We start from the raw sequence: 23,052 nt of genomic DNA, 5'->3' as shown, positions 1-23,052 counted from the left end.
ACCATTTAGCATCACCATCTTTGAAACTATGTTTTGCATACTGTTCTACCTTTCCAAAAGATAAAGTCCTTGAAAAGGATGAGTTGATTCAACTTTGAATGGCTCTTTGATATCTTCAACCTCCTTCAAGAAGCAAGGTAGAAATGGAAGAGTTACGTAATGAGTATTTTGTTACTTTATTGCGCAATTCCTTATTCCAGGAAGTGGAATCCGATGAGTACAACAATATCACAAGTTGCAAGATGCACAATCTTGCACTTGACGTCTCACAAGGTAATTGTTATACATCAGAAGATAGTGAGGTGAAGATTAATCTCGATGATCAACATTTGCAGTTATTTCATAGTGGAGAAACATGGTTTGATATTTCAAAAGAAAATGTAAGAAAATTGAGGACACTATTATTAGAAGGAAAGGTCCCCCAAAAAAACCAAAGATTTTAAATGTATTCGTGCCTTGCGTTTGGAAAAATCAGAGTTGCCAACTTTAGAAAGTTGCAAGTCCATACATTTAAGGTTTCTTGACATCTCTCGGTCCTATATTATGAATGTCCCAAATTTTATCACAAAACTCTACAATTTGGAAACATTAAAGCTGCCAGAGTGTGTGGAAAAGCTTCCAAAAGATTTCCACAACTTGGTTAGCTTAAGACATTTTTATCTTGAAGATAGAGATCAGAACAGGAAATTGATGCCAATGAAGATAGGGCAGTTGACATCTTTGCAAACATTACCATTTTTTGTTGTGGGCGAGAAGAGTGGCCACAAAATTGAAGAGTTGGGTAGCTTAAGCAAGCTAAGAGGTAGATTACAGGTTTACAATCTACAGAATATGAAAGACAAGGACGAAGCAGAGAAGGCTAAGTTATTAGAAAAATCAGACATTCAAGAGTTGCGATTGAGATGGGACAAAGACCTTGGAGAGTCCAACAATAACCATGAGGCTGTGTTGGAAGGACTCAAACCTCACCGGAATGTTAAAGGATTAATACTTGAAAATTTTGGAGGAAGAAGATTGGTGTCATGGATGAGTAGAGATGCCCGCTTGCTTCAAAATTTGGTGAAGATCGAATTCAAAGACTGCATGTTATGTGAGCAAGTCCCTGCGCTCGGACACCTTCCACATCTTGTAACTATCAGAATGGATGGTTTGTATAATTTGAAGCGTATTGGTTTTGAATTGTATGGATTGGATGAACGGATTATTGGTGATTGTAGTAGTAGTGGTGGGGCAGTAACAATAGTATTTCCTGCATTGAGGATATTCAACCTTAATAATATGCCCCAGCTGGAAGAATGGTCAGACGTATCATCACTGCCACATGTTGCAGCGAGTAGAATGGAGTTCTTCCCTCGTCTCCAGGAGTTACATATCTGGAAGTGCCCCAAGTTGATTACCATTCCAGGTTATTTGTTATTCATTCAGCAATTACTTATTACATTGTTTCATACCCAATATAATTACAAATAAATTAGGTATAGCTCTTCCCTGCTCATACATGAAGATGTGGATTTCGATTTTTTTTTTTTACTTTAGGCTCCGTTTGTGTCTATGTAAAATATTTTTCACCAAAATTACTTTTATGTAAACTTTTTACATTTGAAATAATTTAATGAATTTCATTTGTATTGTTTGGTTGCACGCCATAAGATTAAGTTCGAACAGAAATTGTGTAAAATTTATGGTACGAGATAGGTGTTGTCTAAAGAATAAGTTGATGTCAGGGCCTGAGGTCCACGAAGTTTATGAGATGGGATAGCAACCTAGTTTATCCTTAAGATGGGAAGACGAAATTTAACATACGGATTTTTGCTGTCTAAGTCATTTTCCTCCCATGGAGCTAACACATTTTACCTTAAAAATTATTCTACTCCCAGTTTATGTAACCAAGTCCTGAGATCTCTTTGGAAGAACCTCTGCCCTCCTAAGGTGGAAATATTTGCGTGGATAGCAATTCAGGAGAGGATACCAACTAGATCAGTGCTTTCTAACAGGAATATCATTCCAGAGGGTCAATCGGTTTCCTGCCCTTTGTGCTCCTTGCATCTTGAAACGCCAGACCATCTGTTATTGCAATGTCAATTTTCTTGGAAGACCTAGTCTCTTATTTTGGATTGGTGGCATGTGACGTGGGTATGTCTGAAATCGTTATCAGATTTGGCTTTGTGGTGGTTTGACACCAGGTTTAGGAATCTGGAGAAAAGTGTGTGGGTAGTGTCTTTTTATGCCACACTGTGCTCTTTGTGGCTGGCTCGAAATGACTATGTGTTTAATAACGCTACTACGAGTTTTGAAGAGGTGGGAGAATTGGTAAAATCTAGAGTTGAAATGCGGATGAAGACCAAGTTCGCAATCAAGATTTATTCGGTGGAGGAGTTTAAGGTGTACCTTGATGGCATTTGTAAGCTTAAGTTGTAGTTCGTGTTGAGGTGTTGTGTCTGTCCAACATTGTGTTGAATGGGCTAGTTATGTCTGCTTTCTTTTATTTCTCCCTCGATGTACCCTTTCGAGTTTTTATAAAATAGTTTCGTTTGGCGAGAAAAAAAAAATTTATTGTACTTAATACTCTATTTTTCCATTTTGTCTTCTCTTTCCTCTCAAACCAAACAAGGGGAAGAGAAATTTGTTTTCACTCTCCCATCCTTTCTCCACATTCCAAATAAAGAGAGATATGGAAATAGCGGAAATGGACACCAAACCAGCTACAAAACCTAGAGGGTTTCTTGAGAAGTTAGAAATGTATCGTTTTCATAATCTGATGGGTCCATTTGACAAAACAGAAGCAGCATTCAGAGGCTCGACATCCCTACAACGACTTTGGATCACCGATTGCCCGGAGTTGAAACGTGTAGACACCCTATTCTGGACTGTCCAGATAACGTTATTTGTCGATCTTTTACTTCCCCCAATGATGATTAAAGTCGAGAATAGTTTGAGGACGGTGGTGTGTTTGAGCTTTGAGCGTTCCGAACCTCCTTTCAAACCCATTTCAAACCAGAGCCAAACAGCCCCAGCAAAACCCAACTGGCTTGCGCCAGTGCCTTGACGACGTACGCCAGTCAGCTGCCACGTGTCAGTCATCGATCGGTGACCCAGCTCCTACTGGCGCACGCCGGTCCATATATGGCGCACGCCAGTCAAATCAACTTTATTCAGCCACATGGACGAGACTTTTGTGCCACCCTGACGTCGGCCATAGTATTCCTGATGATTACTCTCGGCATAGACGCTCCCTCTCTCTCCTACACCCCCCATCAAGGCAAGTCCCATGCATTTAATGCATGGGAGGCTCCCTTCCTCTTCCAACCAGCCAAACAGCCCTCAACCCCAACTGATCTCAGTCCCTCTCTCCTCTATAAATACCCCCCTTGCATTCATTTGCAAGGGGTTAGACACATTAAGAAGCAAAAGGCCTTCTTCTCCTTCTCTTCTTGCTCTCTACCTCTCTTCTTCCATTGAAAGAAAAAGGAAGGCAACCCACTTCTATACACCCACTGATGTTCAGTCACCATACAACCTCCATCTTCAACTTCTAAAGCTCAATACCACCTCCAAACCTCAATACAAAAAGGTATACCACCTTTACGTCCCTTTCTGTTTTCAGCTCCTGAGGAGGACCAGTAAGGCCCAGGCTGGTAAATAATACTAGTCATGGTCTTAAACTGGTAAAATACAAAGATCGTATGAAGTGAGACATGGCGCACGCCAGTATACTTATGCCATACGCCATTCATGGCAGTACGAGCACTACTGGCGTGGGGTTCATGAACCACCGTTTCTGTCATTTTACATTACAGTCAATCACCTCAGCATGCTAACAACCAGTCTACTACTTTTTGTGTTTAGTTCTGTTTAGACGTAATATCCATTGGCTTACTCTTCGGTTGTTTAAAAGGCCTCTGGGATCCTTCTGATCATGTTCCAGAGCCCAGATGATGCAAAGCCATGCACTGGATGATGGTCATACCTGCGTACGGCATCCAATGACTGGCGTACGGCAGTTGTCCCACGATCCAGTGACTGGCCCTTGCATCTTAGTGTAATCTTGGCCTATTTTCTGCCCCCACACTGTTTTTGGGGTATTATGCTGCTTTTCGTGGTTTGAACCCATTTCGTATGTCTGCGACTGTATGTACTTTACTCTGATAAACTGTGTGGTTTGTCCTGGGTGTGCGCTGGTCCCTTTCCAGAGCCCAGAGGATTGCAAACAAAGACTGTGAAGCCATATAAGTGGAGTACGCCAGTCTTACTGTGGCGTGCGCACGTCCAGTCGACATGTGCTGGATTGGCCAGTGCATGCTGGCGCAGGACCTGCTCACGCCCCCTGTAGGGCAGCGTACTCCAGCCTATTCGGGTTGCTCAGTGCTTGTTCTCAATCTATACTTAGCATTGCAATCAAGTCATCTATAAACATTTTGTCATATAAATGCAATTTGTTACAGTTTTAATCCGCATTAACTGTTCCCCCGCCCTAACTGGCTAAAAAAAATGATCAAAAGAGATAAAAATGCAAATGTTTTACAAAAATGCCTAAGTAGAGACCGATCTCCGGATTGGGTGAGAGGGGTGCCATAAAACCCTTCCCCTCTCGTAACCTGGCTCCCGAACCTCAGATATCGAAGGTGACGACGGTCCAGTCTACAAGCCTTTTTCAAAATCAAACAAACGTGACAAACATTTTCGAGTTCGGTTCCTTGGGTGCTTTCACCGCTAAAACCCGAGTGGCGGCTCTGAATCGAGGCATTTCGCCGCACTTTTCAAAAAGGGCCGCACCCAATCTTTTTAAGGAACACAAAAATCGAGCATTTTTGGGGCGCGTGCCCACAAAACGTTTGCCAGAAGAACTGCTACATCCGACCCTTGTAGAGCTCTGCCTATTATATGACTGTCCAGAGTTAAAAATGCCCTGTCCAGATTCATTACGCAGCCTCACATCCCTCAAGGAGCTGGTCATTGTATCATGTCCAACTTGGGGGAGTTGTTGGGAGGAGAGGCAGGTTTGCACCACCACCCTTCAATCGGTGGTCATGGGTGAGTTCGGAAACGAGTATAGATATTTCCCCTAGCCTTCCACAAGCGCTGCATCACCACCATGGAGCCATTTCTCCTCCCTGGAGGATCTTTCTTTATGGGGATGGCCAGAGGTCACGTCTCTGCCTGATCAACTTGAGCACCTCCCTGCCTTGAGAAATTTGCGAATTCAGAATTTCAGTGGGTTGGAATCTCTACCAGAGTGGCTGGGTAACCTTCATCTCTTCAAATTTTGAGCATACATAGCTGTCCCCTTCTTGAGAAAAGATGTGAGATGGGAACCGGTGAAGATTGGCCGAAGATTGCTCATATTCCATCCATTTGGATAGGTAACTTATTCTTCGAATTGCATTTGTCATTGACCTCTCTCTCTCTCTCTCTCTCTCTCTCTCTCTCTCTCTCTCTCTCTCGAATTTCGACACACTGCTGTGTCTTATCCATGTGCGTGTGTGAAATGATCCATGGAAAGTGTTATCTTACGTAATTCTTTGGTGTGATTATTGGGCTTTCAGGTAACAAGTTTATAGATAATAGGGAGGCCAACCTCGGAATGCAGACAAAGCATGAAAGTCGCCAATTATGTAATTAATTTCTCACTTTTTGCATTCTATTTTGTTTGCGTATTTCAAACTTGGTACTTTTTCAATGTCAATTAAGTGGTTCTATTTCAATCTTACGTATACACATCTAGCCGTTAGGATTTGTGAGACCTTCGATTCGCAACAATCAGGCCGCGTTCCGCTAAGGTTCTTACTTTTTAAGTACTTATTTTTGGCTTTACAAAACAGGTTATTCTCTCACAATACATCACATTTAATTCAATAAGTTCTTATTTTAGTTAGCAGAACAGGACCTCAATCAAGAAGGGGTTTGTGATAGAGGACTCCGTTAAAGAAAGTAGTATTTAGCTCCTTATGTATTTAAATCTTGGTGAGTGAAATGGTTTTAGTACCCTGTTTTTTGTTCACTGAGCACCGAGTGTAACAACTGAAGACACTCTATGTTAGGATGTCGAGCAAACTCCAACGTTGGAAGTACCTACGGGTATGTCAGAAAGGACTATGCTGTAATGTTCGATTGTTGTCCACACTATTTCGGACTCGATGAGAAGTATATTGCTAGCTCCTAGACAGCAGGGTACCATTTGAGACTACCAAAAGTTCTCCATTTCTTAACTTCTATAATCATTATTTCATTAGGGAAATGGAAACCTCGATTCAAGCAGACTTTGGAGTCCACCTCCGCAAGTGCCCAGTTTGTTGTTGAATGTGAAGAAAATTGAGTACCTAGACTTTGGAGGAGATAAACTAAGAGTTCAAGGTGATAGAATATTTGCTGGAAAGTGTTGAAGTTCTGAAGAGCATGACAAATGATTGTCAGCATCTAGATAGCCGGCGGGTCTTAGCACGATTTCCTTGGGCATCAAAGACTTATGAACTTAATCTCCATTGAACTTGTAAGTCATTATTCCAAATAGATTGTTCCCCTCTTGTTTGTAAATTGTCAGTTACACTTCCCTGCTGCTGTTGACAAATTTCAAAAAACAAATTATGCTCTATTGGCCTTCTACTTAGTTGACTTAGTGGTAAGTCTGAAATACCCTTCATCATATTAAATAAGAGTATCTACGCTTTTGCCCTTGGGGTATGCCCTACCTTGGATCCCTCTGATGCTGAATCCCCTTGTGTTTGTTACCCAACTGTGACAGATCCCAGTCCAGTGAATCCACTGAAGTGTTTGTTTACATATGTCTGAGAAATATCTGAACAAGTTTAGGACTACTCCTACCTTGAAGAAAAAGGAATTCAAAGATAGTGTAAGGAGGATCATGATGTCAATGTGCTTGGGATGCAGGCTTATCAAGCTATGAGTGAAGCTCGAAGATGATTGAAGGGACCTTGGCTCAACAATATAGCAAACTGTAACACGCCTTCTTTGCACATTCAATTCAATTCTCTTTCTTTCATATATATTGTAATGATTTCTATATTCTTTGTAGATAAAGAGGAGGTTAAACATATTTATGGGATCTCGGGGAGATTCAATAGATGGGAGAGTGGTGCAGCAAGTGGGATGGAGCCATCACAGCCGACACAAGCTAGCCAGCAAAGCCTGTCCTCAAGGTCTAGCCTGAGCCTTCCAAAGAGGCATGCGCCAGTCCATGCCATCATGCCAAACCATGCTTTCAAGAGAGCTAGACAAAAGACTCAGAAGAATTAGTAGAGCTCTAAGGAGTGTCAAATTTACATTTTGTTGTTTGGAACGATATGGTTGTATAACTCGAAAAGTATGTGATTTTGTGGATGGGTTATGTAATCTGTAGCATGTACTCTCTTTTGACAATGGTTACAGGTATGGTTTTAGCCGGACTATGTGATCTTGGTTTACTTATTGATTTCTGTATGGTTGCATTTCTTACTTTTTTGGTATGCAATTGCTTATGGGGTAAATTGCTTATGGAAGTTGCAATTGCATGTCTGGATTTTACGCATCAGCATGAAAGATCTTTTAAATTTCTTGGTTTTACACTTTAGTACTTCCAATTGCTTATGGAAGCTACAACAATTGGAAAAGAGAGAGTGGGGAAATTGCGAACACATTACATTACAAGCCTATTATAGTTCATTGATAGCACTAAAATACATATGAACAATAATTACTGAATTACAAAGTATCCATTGATGGGAATTCGAATTTGATCTCTAGCCATACCACACAAGCAGCAGATAGTTCATACTCCATTAACCAGCCTCACAGATAATTTCATTACCCTCACGAGCAAGATCACGTCCTCTGCCTGTTACCCCAAACACATTACATATACCACCGCAAAAATACCTACGTAACCAGAAATACTAATAATCTAAAACTGCAATAAAGTGGATTGTTGCAAATAGAACACCTAGCTGCTGCTCCTTCCTCTTTTTATTTTTTATATGCTTCCAACAAAACCTCAAGCTTGCAACCTCGTTTGGCAAATCGTCCCTTAGAAGCATATTTTTCCATCAACTCTTGCGACACCCTTCTTCATCGAACACAAATTGGAGGATCATACCAAATGAAAAACGAACAAGCTCCCATCCTCTACACAAAAAGAAACAACAGAAATTATGTGAACAAGATAGGGATGATTCAAAAGATTAAATAGAAATGACCGAAAATTTATCCCATGGTGTGAACAACCAATCCGCCTCCTATAAGGATTTAATAAAGTGTTGGAGGTGTAGACCCGCTTTCTTTATCCGCATAGACATATGTTTTAATCCCCTTACCTCACTCATTTTCACTCCACACAGAGAAATTCAATTTTTTATGATTTGTATACCGTAATTAAGGGATTCCCTTATTTATTTTTTTGTTTATGATATTTTTAACTTTCGAAATGGGATCTTCTTGAAACTATATGGTTTTAGTTGCACAAATTAAAAACCTAGGGTTCAATTTGCGAAACAGGTAAAACTCTGGGTTTCTTTTTCTAATTTTCCCATCTAGTAGCCCGAGATGTCCAATACCATACATACTTGTCATTTCATTCCTGGTACAGCGAACCAGAAAAATCTTGTGTTGAATGATGAATTCCATCAATCTGGAGCCAAAAAGGTGAGCAAATTTTCAAACAAAACCTAATCAAGAATTAGGGTTTTGTTTCCTACATAGGGAATCTTCTGTCATTTGTTGAAAATTGCAGAATTTGGAAGTTATTCGATTGAATTCTGAAGAACCCAACTCCCAGCTTGGTGGTATGAGATATTGAAATGTCAAGATTTTTCATTTGAAAGGTAATATTTTGATCACTGGTTTGTAGGTGTAGATTTGGATCTCTGTTGGACCTGGAGATTCTTGAGTTTGGTTTCTGGGTTTTTGGCTTTGTGTGATCTAGATTTTGGATTTTGGATTTTTTTTTTTTTATAACTCGGGTGTCCGGGCCCAGCTTTCACGCACCTCGACTAATCTTGAGAACTAATCCCAGAATTTTGGATTTTCGATTGTTGCTGTTAGTAGAAATTGGAGTTTTAAGTGTTTGCTTAATTTGGTTGAGACATACTGGAGATTTTGGAGAAGGGTTTTACATGGGGAAGCCACTGTTTTATGAGATCTTGGAAAAACCTGCTACTAGTTGTGTTATAGGAATATGCAGTGCAATTTGGTTCTACATACAGAAGAAAAATATAGGGTATTCACATGTGGGACTAAGTTATGAAACCGCTGTTGAAGGACACCATTGGAGGATTATAACGTCTGCTTTTTCCCATATCAGCATCCTTCATCTTGTTTTCAATATGAGTGCACTTTGGAGCCTTGGAGTCGTCGAACAGTTAGGGCCGATGGGACTAGGGGTCGAGTTTTATCTTCATTACACGCTAGTACTCGTAGTGTTATCAGGGTTGGTAGTGTTGGGAGCTTACCATGTTTTGATTTCAAATTTCAAGATAGAGTATTTCCGGAGAGTGACAGCTGTTGGGTATTCGTGTGTGGTTTTTGGCTGGATGACGATTCTTTCAGTGAAGCAACCATCGTCCAAGCTAAACCTTTTAGGGCTTCTTTCTCTGCCAATCAGTTTTGCACCGTTTGAGTCGCTTATATTTACCTCAATAATAGTTCCACAAGCAAGTTTTGTTGGCCACTTATCCGGCATTATTGTTGGTTATGCTATTGGTTGGGGTCTGATCCGTGGGATGAATAACTATTGGGCAGTTTCTATGTTGGGATGGATTGTAGTTGTGTTTGTGTTGAGTTTGAAGCACTCTGGTTTATTTGATTTCCACTTTCTTGAGATTGAATCCGTTACAGATCCCTCCTTGCCTTCTGTGCGGATTTTGGCTTCAGGAAATGGTAGGAATCTGCAAATAAGTTCGCTGCCAGTTGTCGGTGCAGATGTTGTGTAGCTTACAGTTGAGCCATGATATTCTTTGTGGGAAGTACTGCACTCAGATTAGGGCAAGCTTTTATTTACCTTGTACACCAGGCCTCGTTTGATTCGCGGATTAACTGCATGGGATAGGACTAACTGTACAATCCTGAGTTATCCCCCGTTTGGTTCCCGAAATGACTGTCCGGATTATTAATCCTTGTATTATTGTTCTCAGGTGCTTCATTTACCTGCAAGAGAAGAGTTTTTTCTGGTCTTTAAGATCTTGCTGTCCTTTCTCTTCCATTCAATTGTTTTTTCCACTAAATGAAATGTCAATGTTAATGGGTTTGTTACAGAAACAATTCTGACATGGCCTCATAGAACAAAAGATGGGATGAATTTGATTACTATGTTAATTTACTCGTTTTCTTTTGTCTTTTTTTCTTGGTTGCATTTAAGAAGCTGCATACAAGTTGGTGACATTTGGGGTATGATGCTCATAACATTTGACTATCATAAAACAAAAAGAAGTTATCTGTGAATTGGTTCTCTTGCTTCTCATGGTTTTTAATTTGGGGATGTCATTGTCATACTCCACTTTAGGCCTCTCAACGCGCATTGGAAAACCCACCACAAGTTGTGCTATCGGAATATGACTGCAGTTTGGCTCAACGCACAGACCTAAAACTACCAATGTTTACACTTATTGGAGGTTTATAACATCAGCATTTCCCACATGATCATCCTTACAGCTTGTTTTCAACACGTGTGCAGGGGCCGTCGGACTAGGGGTCGTGTTTAATCTTTGTTACACACTAGTATGGATGGTATTATCAGGCGTTCTAGGTCTGGGGGCTTACCATGTTTTGATTTCATAATATCTTAGTAAGTATTTCTGGAGCTGATCACTGGTTAAGTAGCTTTTGGTTGGATGACAATTCTCTCAGTGAGGCGACCATCATCCAAGTTGGACCTCTTTGAGTTTCTTTCTATGCCAATCAGTTTTCCACCATTTTAGCCGCTTGTATCTACTTCAGTAAATTAGTAACAACCAAATTTGTTGGCTGTTGATGGGGTACAATTGCCGGTCACAATATTGCTTGGAGTTTGAGCCGTGGCATGAATAACCATTCTTTCTTTGTTGAGATGAATTCTACATGGGTTCGTTTTGAGTTTAAAGAGCGATCCGGTGCTTCCGATTTCAACTTTCTTGAGATTGAATCAGCTACAGATGCATCCTTGCTTTCTGTGTGGCTTCTTGTTTTGGGAAATTATGAAACCTAAGAAGGATTGACGTTTCTAAGAAGGTGATCAGGTGTTGAGTCGGGCACCAACACTGTGAGACGGATGCCCGTCCAATTTGTTCATTGTATTGGAACCAACCACTTGGGGGATTCACATTTCCATCACTTAGACACATGAAACAACATTAGTTTGGAAAGCATAACTAGTTAGTTATAAAATGAGAACTATGATGGGTATACCTGTTATCAATCTCTCATTCATTAGACTTGCTAATGTTAGGGATGTTGTCTGGATCTTAGTAGTAGGGGTGCAGCCGTACCGAGCCGAGCTTCATAGTGTTCAAGTTCATCTCGTTTACTAAACGAGCCGAAAACCTGAGCTTGACGAAGAATAGATTCAACAAGTCGAGCCCTTAATAACGAGCCGAGCCTTACTCATGTTTAACGAGCATCTTTAAACGAGCCGAGCTACATATTATTCGAGCTCATCTCGATTACTGAACGAGCCCAAAACCTGAGCTTGACTGAGTAATATATTCAACAAGTCGAGCCCTTAATAATGAGCCGAGCCTCACTCATGTTTAATGAGCCTCTTTAAACGAGCCGAGCTTCATAGTGTTCGAGCTCATCTCGTTTACTAAACAAGCCCAAAACCTAAGCTTGATTGAGTAATTTATTCAACGAGCCGAGCCTCACTCATATGTTTAACGAGCCTCTTTAAACGAGCCGAACTACTCTTTTAGTAAAACCTGGGAAAAAAATTCACTTAAATAACATGAGGTTTAATCCACCGAAGTTGTCAGGTAGGAGCCAGATAAAGCCTCCAAATTTGGGGGCAGGATGAGAAAGCACGACTGCTGCACGAGAACAATCTATGTATTACTCGTGGAGGGTGAAGAAACAAATAACTGTCATAAATCAACAAATGATGCTTACAATTGGATTCGGAATTGAACACAACTTTACAGCAATTTTTTGTACACTGTACATATGGACACAGAAAACGTTCAAATGTCATTGGTTCGGATACCAGGATAAAACATCATCTCGGAGAGTGCACAAATCGGACAAAGAGGAGATCCACGGCTGCTTGAATCCCCCGGATAAAAATAAATGAAAGACAAGTGAGTCATATCTGAAAGTCGACAACCAATTCTGCAAAAACTGGATGCCCCCTTCGATAAATAAATTTACAAATCTTCAATGGCTAGATCAACTTCTCTGATTATGATACATGAATGGTGGCACCAACTTGATCTGCACAATATATGGCATGCTGAGAAACTGTCAATCTATACAATACAAAACAAGTTTTGAATCAACGTTTTAGAATTACCCAACTATGCTTTCTAGATTATACCAGTCAAAGGTTTCATGCAAGTTTATTTTTTAACTGGGCAGATAAAAGGGTAGGAGAGGGTGATCAACAATAGCTTCGACGCGTTAGGGATCGATTTAAAATAGGATTTTTATATATCTTAGGTACATATATGTCTATTCAACAAACAAAAACATGGTTTCCATCAACATGCAATAATCAGTCCAAAAAACAAATCAGCATGCAATAAAAAACATGGATACTGAAAACCTTCCGAAGATATTCCAACATCACCACTTCAAGAACCAAGTATCCATGGCAATTTAGACCCACCCCAAAATGTTAAATCGCATTTTGACCAAAACGTCTTCCGCAGCATGTCCCTAGCATTTCCCCAGTGAGCCCCCATTGTGCCTGTCTACACAAATGTAAGAAACAATTTGGGCACATACTCATAAGCGTCCGGACTGTGTCCATATCTGGCACTTGTTGGACAAGGATACCTGAGGCCATTAGATGTGTCCATTGTTCTTCTTTTTTATAAGAAAAAGAAGTCCTCTCTTCATTGACCACGGAATCCCCTTCCACTGGAGGCCCGGAACTCGAGGCGGACCAAATTAGACAGAGAAGAGGAATAGTCTAATGCCATCCCCACCAGAGGAAGTGGGAACAGAGGAAATGTGGGAAACACATCACCCACAATCAAAAAACAGAGCCACTAGCTCACGAAACAAAACGGAAGTAAGACTCGACAAATATACCAATAATTTTCTACCATCTTTAACTGTGGTACAATTTCCAAGACCACCAAATTCACAAAAGATGGACAAACACCTAATGCTGAAGAACTGCATACAATATCAATATAAGTTGGCAGAGGATAGAAATACTTTTTTGACTAAATATTCAAAAAGGCGGTACAAAATTAGAAGAACAATGTTCGTATCGTTTTATATCACAGATGGAAACTGCTAACAAAGTCTACTCGGGAGTGGATTAAAAAAAGGTAAGAGAGTAGCTCGAAACTCAAAATCTAAACTGTCAAGAGTGGTAGAGCATGCTTCCATGTGGTATCAACACACACACACACACACATACAAATATGTATATCAGTCCACTTCTTATAAGGGCGCTCTTACCGTATTACGGTAAGAGCTTCCCCTTTTCTCCCCTTCCTTGTCCCGACTAAATTTCGATGATTCGAGCCGCTCAATGTGTTCAGAACGTGATTTTAAGGGTACCCGCAAGAAATCAACAAAAACAAAGACCGGGAAGGGTTTGATTTGAGCAGTTTTTATTTGAACCGTTCGATAAAATACAAACAAAAACTGCTCGGATCAAGCCCTTTTCGGTCTTTTTTTTTTGCTGATTTCTCGCGAGTACCCTTAAAATCACGTTCTGAACACATTGAGCGGCTCGGATCATCGCAAATTGGTCGGGAAAGGGACGTCCTTACCGTAATACGGTAAGGGCGCCCTTATAAGAAGTTTTGTGTGTGTGTGTGTGTGTGTGTGTGTGTGTGTGTATAGTGGGGAAACTAGGTGGCACAAGTCCAGTTTGATGAAAGATAGAAACACAAGTAGCTATGTACCAACCATGTCCAATAAGCACATTCCATCCAAATTCCAAGTCTGTAATGGTCAATATATTATTTATGCATAAGTATGTGTTACTTGCCAACCCCTTTGCATCATAGGATGCACCCTGGTACAACATTTTAGAGACCATGGAGTTTTATCAACACAAGTGTGGATCTCATCAAACAGAAAACAGGTAGAAGCCAGAGTTCTAAAACTGACACACAAACAATGCAGGCCAAATTGTTGGAGGTCTCATTATCATCAATCATCATATTGGGAAACGGCTACAAAATTAGTAATACGTACCATTCCTGTACCTCCTTTCCACCATGTTCAGGATCAACAGCTCCATTGACATGTGATGAGCTAGATACAGAGTTGCTCTCGTGAGCACCTGAAACAAGAAAGTTGGAGAAGCCCTGCCCAATGGAATTCCAAAACCGCGTTGGTAGGGATGACTGAGAATTAGCAGCACTTCCATCAGATGATAGCTCAACTGGCCTAGCCGCGGCAGCATTCAGCTCAGAAAATCTTACTGCTCCTAAAATTCGTTCCGGAAGCTCTGCGTCTGTTTGGCTCTCTATTAGAAAAGCTAGATCAACAGTAAGTGTTGTTAGGTAACCAAAAGCCAGATGAACAATTGCACTTGCAACCATAGAAGATCCAATATCAATATCTACTTCTATGAAATTGTCCGCTACATAGTACTGGCAAGTAAGTGCTCGTCCAATTATACATATAGCTTGCTCCCCTACTGCTTTTCTAACTAACCAAGGTCCTTTGACAATATTAGCAATCAATTTAAGCCTTGATTTCCTAAACCCATCATCCCCCTTCAAGAACTGGTCCATCAAAGATCCATCTGGAATCGGCTCTGTGGCTACGAAATATGCAATCGCACTATAATTATCCTTGCTTGGGACTTGTAGATTGAATGCCCATACACAAGGCTTATTACCAGTTGGAAATTCATCATCAAGAGCCTTCCTGACGCGGTTTTTCGGATTTTTTAAGACCTCTGAAATCTTTGTGGGACCTTTGATCCAATCAAATCCAAGTGGCTTCAAAAGATACTCACCACCAGGAATTTTAACTTTTGTCAAGAAGTACTCTGGACCACGAACCCGAAAAATGTCTCCGGGAGGAGAAGCCCAGCCATTTGGACAGTTTTCTGGTTCAAGAAGTGGAACAGCTCCTTCTTCCTTCACTCTCTCTATCCATCCATTCTCATTTTCACTATCGGGGTTGGCCATAAAAAATCAAAGTCACCTGTTCAGAAAAAAGTTCATTATACTACCAGTTTTATGGAAGGAGCGCACACAAATACTACTCTGAATGCTCAAATATAAGCCTTCAACGTTTTGTTTGACAACCAGCCCAAAACCTTTTGCACTGAAGGAGGAGAATGGGCCACAACTGATACCATAGTAAGAAAATACTAGAAAGAGCAAAATAAATGCAACACAGAAGCATTTTGTCTCCATCACAAAGCCTCCACGCAGAAAGCATGACACTTTCAAGAGATGCTAAGAAGAACACACAGCAATGTCAAACAAATGGGAACACAGACATGAGAGGAGGCACAATAAAAATTAAAGAAACGCATATATTACATGTAGTTTCAGTTATTCTCAATATGAATATTACACTTGTTGGAGTATGTCCCCGGTTAATTATCTCCTCCAAAACCAGTATATGAGCCAGGACAGCCTCTCCACTTATTGTCAATTGATTTTAAGTTGGATGCTTTAACATGGTATGAAAGCTAGGGTTTCATAGAATTTGTTTTCCCTTGTTTGTGCCATAAGTGCACCATTGTTTGTTGTGATCCATGTGTAATGAATCATTTGTTTACCTCTCCACATGCGAGTCAGAGGTCAAACGTTCAGGGGAGTGTTGGAGTTCGTCCCACATCAGTTAATTATCTCTTCCATGAAAATTGGAAAATTTAACAATTTAGCAAAAAATTTCATGATTACCGAAAATTGGAAAATTAGTTATGATTCTTCATGATTAACAAAAGATTCATTAAAAAGACAAATCATAAGGCACAAGTGACTAGTTTATCAAAATTTAATAAGCGAACCCCACGGTGTCCTCATGTGTCAGTCTTGAGACACTTGTCCCCACTTAAAATACAATAACATCAACAGGGAAGTGTCCCGTACGTATACCGTCGTGTCTCCAAAGTATCCTTGTCCCGGCGTGACTGACACTAATGTGGGACCGCATAGGTGTCTCAGTACTTCACTGATTAAAATAGGCCATGCTTTCTACAAGAGATGATTGAGAAACAAAAAGATAAACAATTGGCTAAATAATATCATTGACTCATTGTTCTAGAGATGACGGCAGAAGCTCTTTCCTTGATCATGTCAACACCTACTAAGAGTCTGTTTTCTAGTTCTCCTTAATTAAACACCATCAGCTTCCTTTCCCCTCTCTCCAATAGTAAACATAAGAAAGTCTGCCAGGTATAACGAGGGAAGAGCAGTCAACTTGCGTAATTGATCTTAAACTACAAGCCTGAGTCCCACTTTAACTACGGAAGCTTCTGGTGATATCAGTGCATCATCGCTGCGATCACCCAACACACACAAGCATCCAATCCATCCCCAAAACAACAGAAACTGATTGCAAAGGAATCCCATGAATCACCTGCGCTATTTGGTTGCTAAAACGGTTACAGAGGTTTTTTCCTCCGTAACATATTTCCAAGCAAAAATTCTTTCCATACAAAAAAAAATATTTCAAAGAAAAAAAATTCAACAAATATGAAACAGCTTCTTCTCCAGAGATCTGCGTAAGGACCCTACTCTAAGCGAGAACATCATCCACGGGATCGCCCTAATCACACTTTATCAAATAGCAGCAAATTGGACCCAACTCAATTCAACTTATATCCTCAGTTATTCCCTCAAAACCCTGGAAAAAAAAATCCTGCCAATCCGACCTATGCATTCAGTTATGATTCCTCTTCGGACTCTGACCGCCAATAGGGAACCCGATCACGGGTAAACAAATATTCCCACTCGAACAAGTCATATTTTATTCCCTCAGAACCCTAAAAGGATTCTCGCCAATCTGGGTTAAATAAATATGTTTCCACTCGAACAACTCATGTTCAAATTTTCCATTTCCACTAACAACTAAAATTATTCGAGATCATTAACACAAATCGATATAGATAAACGTACGAATCAACCAAATGAACCACTATACAGAATAAACCAAAGAAAGAAAATCAATAAACGATGACAATTAATCAAGCTATCAAGATTAAAAAACCTTTACCTTTCTCTCTCTAGGAAAACCGGAGTGATGTTGTGGAAGATAGTAGAACAACGGTGGTTTTGTGCTTGCCCCTCAAGATGTATAATACTACGTAAATAGGTGCATATGACGCAATTAAGCTTTAAAGTGAGTCGGCTCTTTCCTTGTTCTTCAATCTTGGAAGATTAGTGGGTTTCGAAAATCTCGATTTTAGGCTCTCCTCTCTGCCTGGGAATTCGGGTCAACTTACATTTATCTTATTCGTGTCCGGTTCAATCAAAGGTAAGATGGCAGAGGATCCTGTTCAGTTTTGCTTCCAACTAATTTAGTCCACTTTTAGACCGGACCTTCCCGGGTTGATCATAATGATTGGAATTATTTACTTTTTTAGGGTTCGTCGAGACCATTGACCAAGCCAAAATTATTTTGATCGGATATCGTTTGATATAATATCGAAATGCATTAAGTTTATAAGAAAAAAATGCACAACACTAGATTGCAAACCATTTGGCACAATTATTGAAGATCAATACATTTCAATATCCAATTAATAAGATTTTTATTGTTGTCAATGTTCTTGACGAGTTCTGAAAAGTAAACGATTTTTTATCATTATCTTGGGCCCATGGCCTTAAGATGGACCGGACTGGTTAGAAACAAAACTTGACGGGATCCTCCCCAGGCAGGTTATCAACGCAAGAACTAAAGAATTCACTTAAACAATTTTGCTAGAACCACAAACACATTGACATAAGTACTCATAACATCCATTGACACAAACATGTGTTGTGAGTATTTGTGTCAATGTGTTTGTAGTTTAGAGTTTTTATCATTAAAAAAATTATGAGTTGATATCCACACTCCTTCTTTTATTATCCACACTTTTTTTTCATCTTTTTGCAACAAAAAAAAAAAAGCATGCACTTTTAACATTAAAAAACAAAACAACCGTTATGTAAAACACAAAACACAATTAATCTCTATCCGTCAATTGTTATAATAAATTGTCAGAATTTGCTTAAACTCTTATCCGGAAAAGTTAAACTTTTCCCTAAAAGATTTTTTTTAAAATCTAAACCGTCTAAACACATCTAAATTACCCGAATTAGTTACACAATCAACACAACAATTATGAGCGTAACATTTTTGGAAAAAAAAACTCTGGTCAAGGACATGTCATCTCTCTATACTTTACTTCGTTGTTTCGTTTGGCAAAGCAACCCGTTCAAAGCAAGCACGAGATGTCCGTTAGACGTGGAGTACATTTTCCTAAAGGAATTGGATTCTGTCAATGGACCCTTTCCTTTCCTGAATCACTCCGATAAGGGAATTGTTTATGCCTTGTTTGGATCACTTGAAAAAAAAAATTCAACTCAAAAAACACTTATTGCTCATATTTTCAATTATTATTCTCATTTCTTTCTTTACTCTTCGATCATTATTCTTATTTCTCTCCACTCATTACCCCTATCTCCAATCATTACCTAATTTCTCTCTCTAATCATTACCTAATTTCTCTCTCCATTCATTACCAAAAAACCCCAAACTCAAAAAATTTCAAAATATCATCTAAACAAGACATTCTTTTGAGCTCCACTATAGGTACCAACGAAATGGTACCGCTAGTGTACCGACAAGGTTGCGGGGCCCTATTTGAAATTTGATGGAGCTAATTTTACACTAAGGTCACTCGAAACAATATATTTTAGAATTAATGCAAGACTCCGAGGGAGGTCCCACATTCTAGTCGGCACATTAGTGGTACCATTCCATCAGTACCTATAGTTTTTTCGTTAATTTTTATATGTAGCGTAGCGCGTGAGTTTAAACATTGTTTGATTACTTGATATACTTTCGGAGCAGGTGTACATTTTAGAAATACGAGTTTAATCCAATGTTAAAATATATTATTTTTTTCAAAATACACATATTTTAAAATTATATCAAACGATATTTGATTAATATAAATTTTGCCGCAACAGATATTCTCGACGAGATTCCACGCATATCCACACATTGTTATATTGGCTTCCTGGCTCTTTTCGCCAAAAAGAAAAATAACGAAGTCATTGTTTGTACTATCAAATTTGCAAAATCGACTTATCAAAAAAAATTTGCAAAATCTGTATCATCATCTAAGCCATTAGATCTCTAATGAAAATAATATGGTTTTAAAATTCAATCCAATGAACAGGAGTAGAGATTGTACCAAAATGATAGTATCAAAGAGGTGCAATAATATTATCATTTTTTTTTTTGGGTGGGGGGGGGGGGTTGGGATTTTCAACCCTATAGCAAGCTGGAAAAAATGACTTTGACGAAGTCACATTTTGAACCAACGAGTTGTCTTGATTTAAAAATGAACGATCATCAGAATAGCCAATAGACCCAAAAAAAAAAAGAAGCAACAGTGCTAACTACAGTTAGAGTCCTGCTACAAACAGCAGATCTGTGCACAGATTTCGTTGTGGAGCCCACCACGGATCCCACGCAAGTCATCCGAGCCGTTTATTAAATGTAAAACATTTTTTCAAAGGTCTCCGTAAAAAATAACCTCAATCTGATACCTATAGGTGCTTCATCCAACCAACTAACTTTTCATTCAGATTTCTAGATAATGAAAAGTTATATGGTGAGATCGAGCATCTATAAGTATCGGATTGAGCTCATTTTTTACGGGGATTCTTGAAAAAATATTTTACATTTAATGAACAGCTCAGATGATTTGTGTGGGATCCGTGGTGGGCCTCCCAACGAAATCCGTGCACAGATCTGCTGTGTGTGTAGACTTACTCACACAGATAATAGTGCATAAATTGTGTACGGATTTTATTGTGGATCCACCACGGGTTTCACACAAACGATCCGAGCCGTTCATTAAATGTAAAATATTTTTTCAAGTGTCTTTTCATAAAATCAGCTCAATAAGATACCTATAGGTGCTCAATCTATCATCTAATTTTTCATTCAGATTTCTAAATCATAAAAAATTAAATGATTGAATCAAACACCTATAGTTATCGAATTAAGTTACTTTTTGGTAAAAATACTTGAAAAAATATTTTACATTTAATAAATAATTCGGATCATTTGTATGAGACCCGTGATGGCTACACAACAAAATCTGTGTACAATTTATCTGTGTAGATAGACTTAAAAACGAACGGACATGACTATCCCGTTGTTCTGTGGGTCCGTAGTCTACGGACCGTAGAGGATCTAATGTCTTTCTTAAACTCAAAATGGAATTTTAGTATTTCAACCAGTCCAAGGACACACAGACATACTTTGAAGTGTGTGCCGCTAACATTATTGATTATTGTAATACTAGTAATTCTTCGTGTCTGCGCAATGCTTTCTAAACATACTTTAAATGAAGTATCAAACCCTATTTTTTTGAATTTTTTTGGATACAATCGTTGTTTTTAACGTCATCTGATCACATGAGGTAAGTCTCAGAAATACGTACGGTCTCACCTCATCCGAGAATATCATTACAAATAGTCGTGAATTAGAAAAAAATTCCTTCTCCCAACTAAATCTATTTCTTAGAAATTTTCCTTTTAAGAATAAGTTTCAAATATAATCTATCTAACCAAGTTCATAAAATAGTCTAACACAACAAATATTACCAAATCTGTTTAATTTTGTTAGTTGCATTAGAGATAGCATCAGAGATATTAAGAGCATCTCCAGCTTTGACCCATTTTAAGACTCAAATTTAAAAATGAGGCAAAAACCACAAAAATCTCTCTCCAATCTTTGACCCAAACCCTTCCCCATTTTGGGTTTTACTCATTTCTTTGCCCATATTTAGGACAACTTTTGCCTTGACCCATTTCTCCAACGGCTAGTTAGAGAGAGAGAGAGGGAGGAGGGAAAGAGAGAACCTCGTCGGCAGTGGCGGCAGGCCGAGGGCCGGCGGTCTGAGAGGTGATGTAGAAAGTGGCAGTGGCTTTGTGACCTCTAAGCCGTCTTGGGTCCCCGAGAGTTGTCGTTATCTTCTGGCCTCCGATGATTGATGAACGAGTTTCAGAGTTGTCTTTTGTCGTTGTGTCCGGTTTTGGATTTTGTGTGAAAAAAAAATTGTGTTTGATTCTCGGGGAGAGAGAGGCGGAGATGGAGAGAGAAAAATACCAGACCTCTTCATTTTGGATTTGATTGTTTTACCTTATTTACCATTATGCCATTAAGAATAAAATGTATATATATTTGGGTAAAATTTGGGTTTGATGGCTGGAGATGTGTCTACCCAAAATGGGTTTTTCTTCAAAATTTGACTCAAATTTGAGAAAAAATATGGATGAAGGCTGGAGATGCTCTAAGAATGTATAATCATACGATATTCCAACTCGAATTCAATTTTCTGAACGTTCATTCACTTAAAAGTGACACCCCTATCACACTTATTTCTTTAACTGGCCTAGAAAAATAGAAAAGAAAAATAGTTTCAAGATTACATATAATCAAATAAGGAGTAGAGTTTGAAACTCTGTCTACCCAAAAGAGTTCAACAATAAACCTACAATATTCAATCCCAAATAGATCATGAAACTCTAAATCATCTAAACTAATAATTCAAATTATATTGAGCAACAATTTTGTTCTCTTAGCTAATAGTTAAAAAGAAAAAGGAATCTGACATGAAGAATTATTATTGGCCGCACAAAATTACTTCTAACCGCGAATAATTACTCTTGCCGCAAAAAATTACTCTTGGCCGCGAATAATTAGTCTTGGCCGCAATGAATTACTTGTGGCCACAATGAATTACTCCCGACTGCGAAGCATTACTCGTGGCCGCGATGAATTACTTTTGGCCTTAAAGAATTACTCCTAATCGCAAAGAATTATATTTGGCCGCGAAGAATGACTTATGGTCTCGCAATTCTTCACGTCCATGAGTAATTCTTCAAGGTAAGGAATAATTCTGTGTGGTCAAAAGTAATTCTGTGCAGTCAAAAGTAATTATTTGCGCCCTCTGAGGATTTTTGAGGACCTCTAGCTTGTTGGAGATGATGGAAGAGCACACGACGCCGGTGAGGGCGGCGATTCTGGAGCTATTTTGATTTTTTGAGCCCTCTGAGGAGATGCCGCCGTTTGGAGTTTTTTCAAATGGCAAGATGGCGAGATCAGACCAAGAAAAAGAAAACCACAACCTCTTCTCGACCGCACACCGCCAAAATGCGCAACACCCATTGGAGAACTCAGTCACGAGTTTTTGGTCCTAACCCTGCAAAATGGAAATGGAAATGGAGGGGGGTGTTTAAATGGTTTTCCCGAAATTAGAGGAATTTGTTAGCGGTGATTATTGTAAAATTATGCTAGAGGATCTTCAAAATTAGCTTTTAGTCCCAAAAATCACTACTTACATATACACATCTTTTCTATTATAAAACAGAAGGGTGTGAGGATAAGTTGTTGCAATGACTCAGATTTGTTTGATCCAAGGGTTTATGTATGTTCTCTCTTAGGAAAGTGCCCACAATCTTTCAAATATTTCACAAAATATCATCTCTTCTTTTAACCATTTTTTGTCGTTGGCATAATAAAAAAAATATTCTAGCTCCTATCGTTTGGTTCCCCCCCCCCCCCCCCGCTCTCTCTCCTTCCTGTCATCTTTCGAATCTCTACCAAGATTTACAAATCCCGTCGGGAATTAGGCCAAGAAACATTCCTTTCAATTATCAAAACAAAAAAAAATTATTCCTTTGAGATTTTTAATTTATTCCGACAAAGCTGATTGAAGAAAGC

General features: G+C 39.2%; 3 protein-coding genes across 8 annotated transcripts; 2 read left to right on the top strand and 1 right to left on the bottom strand.

Moving 5' to 3' along the window:
- The first annotated feature begins 543 nt into the window (after nt 1-543).
- On the top strand, nt 544-7,404 carry LOC131301711 (putative disease resistance RPP13-like protein 1). 4 transcript variants are annotated; one of them, XM_058328101.1, is made up of 3 exons: nt 544-1,405; nt 6,886-6,952; nt 7,031-7,404. In XM_058328101.1, the coding sequence occupies exons 1-2, from the start codon at nt 544-546 to the stop codon at nt 6,903-6,905; spliced, it is 882 nt and encodes a 293-aa protein (XP_058184084.1). In that variant the 3' UTR covers nt 6,906-6,952; nt 7,031-7,404. The 4 variants fall into 4 exon arrangements, 2 of the variants coding, with proteins under 2 accessions (XP_058184084.1, XP_058184083.1); XR_009191405.1 differs by lacking the exon at nt 544-1,405 and adding an exon at nt 4,833-5,360; XR_009191404.1 differs by lacking the exon at nt 544-1,405 and adding an exon at nt 5,814-6,487.
- Nucleotides 7,405-8,572: 1,168 nt separating this feature from the next.
- LOC131301513 (RHOMBOID-like protein 13) lies at nt 8,573-10,315 on the top strand. Its single transcript, XM_058327861.1, has 2 exons — nt 8,573-8,631; nt 8,720-10,315. The coding sequence occupies exon 2, from the start codon at nt 9,102-9,104 to the stop codon at nt 9,915-9,917; it is 816 nt and encodes a 271-aa protein (XP_058183844.1). The 5' UTR covers nt 8,573-8,631; nt 8,720-9,101; the 3' UTR covers nt 9,918-10,315.
- Nucleotides 10,316-12,020: 1,705 nt separating this feature from the next.
- On the bottom strand, nt 12,021-17,552 carry LOC131301426 (protein ENHANCED DISEASE RESISTANCE 2-like). Of its 3 annotated transcripts, none has more exons than XM_058327723.1 (4): nt 17,320-17,530; nt 15,881-16,683; nt 14,332-15,294; nt 12,021-12,384 (listed from the first exon to the last, which is right to left on the bottom strand). In XM_058327723.1, coding segments are annotated over exons 3-4 (948 nt in total). In that variant the 5' UTR covers nt 15,279-15,294; nt 15,881-16,683; nt 17,320-17,530; the 3' UTR covers nt 12,021-12,383. The 3 variants fall into 3 exon arrangements, with proteins under 3 accessions (XP_058183706.1, XP_058183707.1, XP_058183704.1); XM_058327724.1 differs by having other exon boundaries at nt 15,881-16,655; XM_058327721.1 differs by lacking the exon at nt 15,881-16,683 and having other exon boundaries at nt 17,320-17,552.
- Nucleotides 17,553-23,052: the final 5,500 nt, after the last annotated feature.

Source organism: Rhododendron vialii, chromosome 9a, assembly GCF_030253575.1.
Source record: "Rhododendron vialii isolate Sample 1 chromosome 9a, ASM3025357v1".
Lineage (NCBI taxonomy): Eukaryota > Viridiplantae > Streptophyta > Magnoliopsida > Ericales > Ericaceae > Rhododendron > Rhododendron vialii.
Note: the sequence above shows the minus strand (reverse complement) of the source record. Positions and strands in the feature narration are given on the sequence as shown.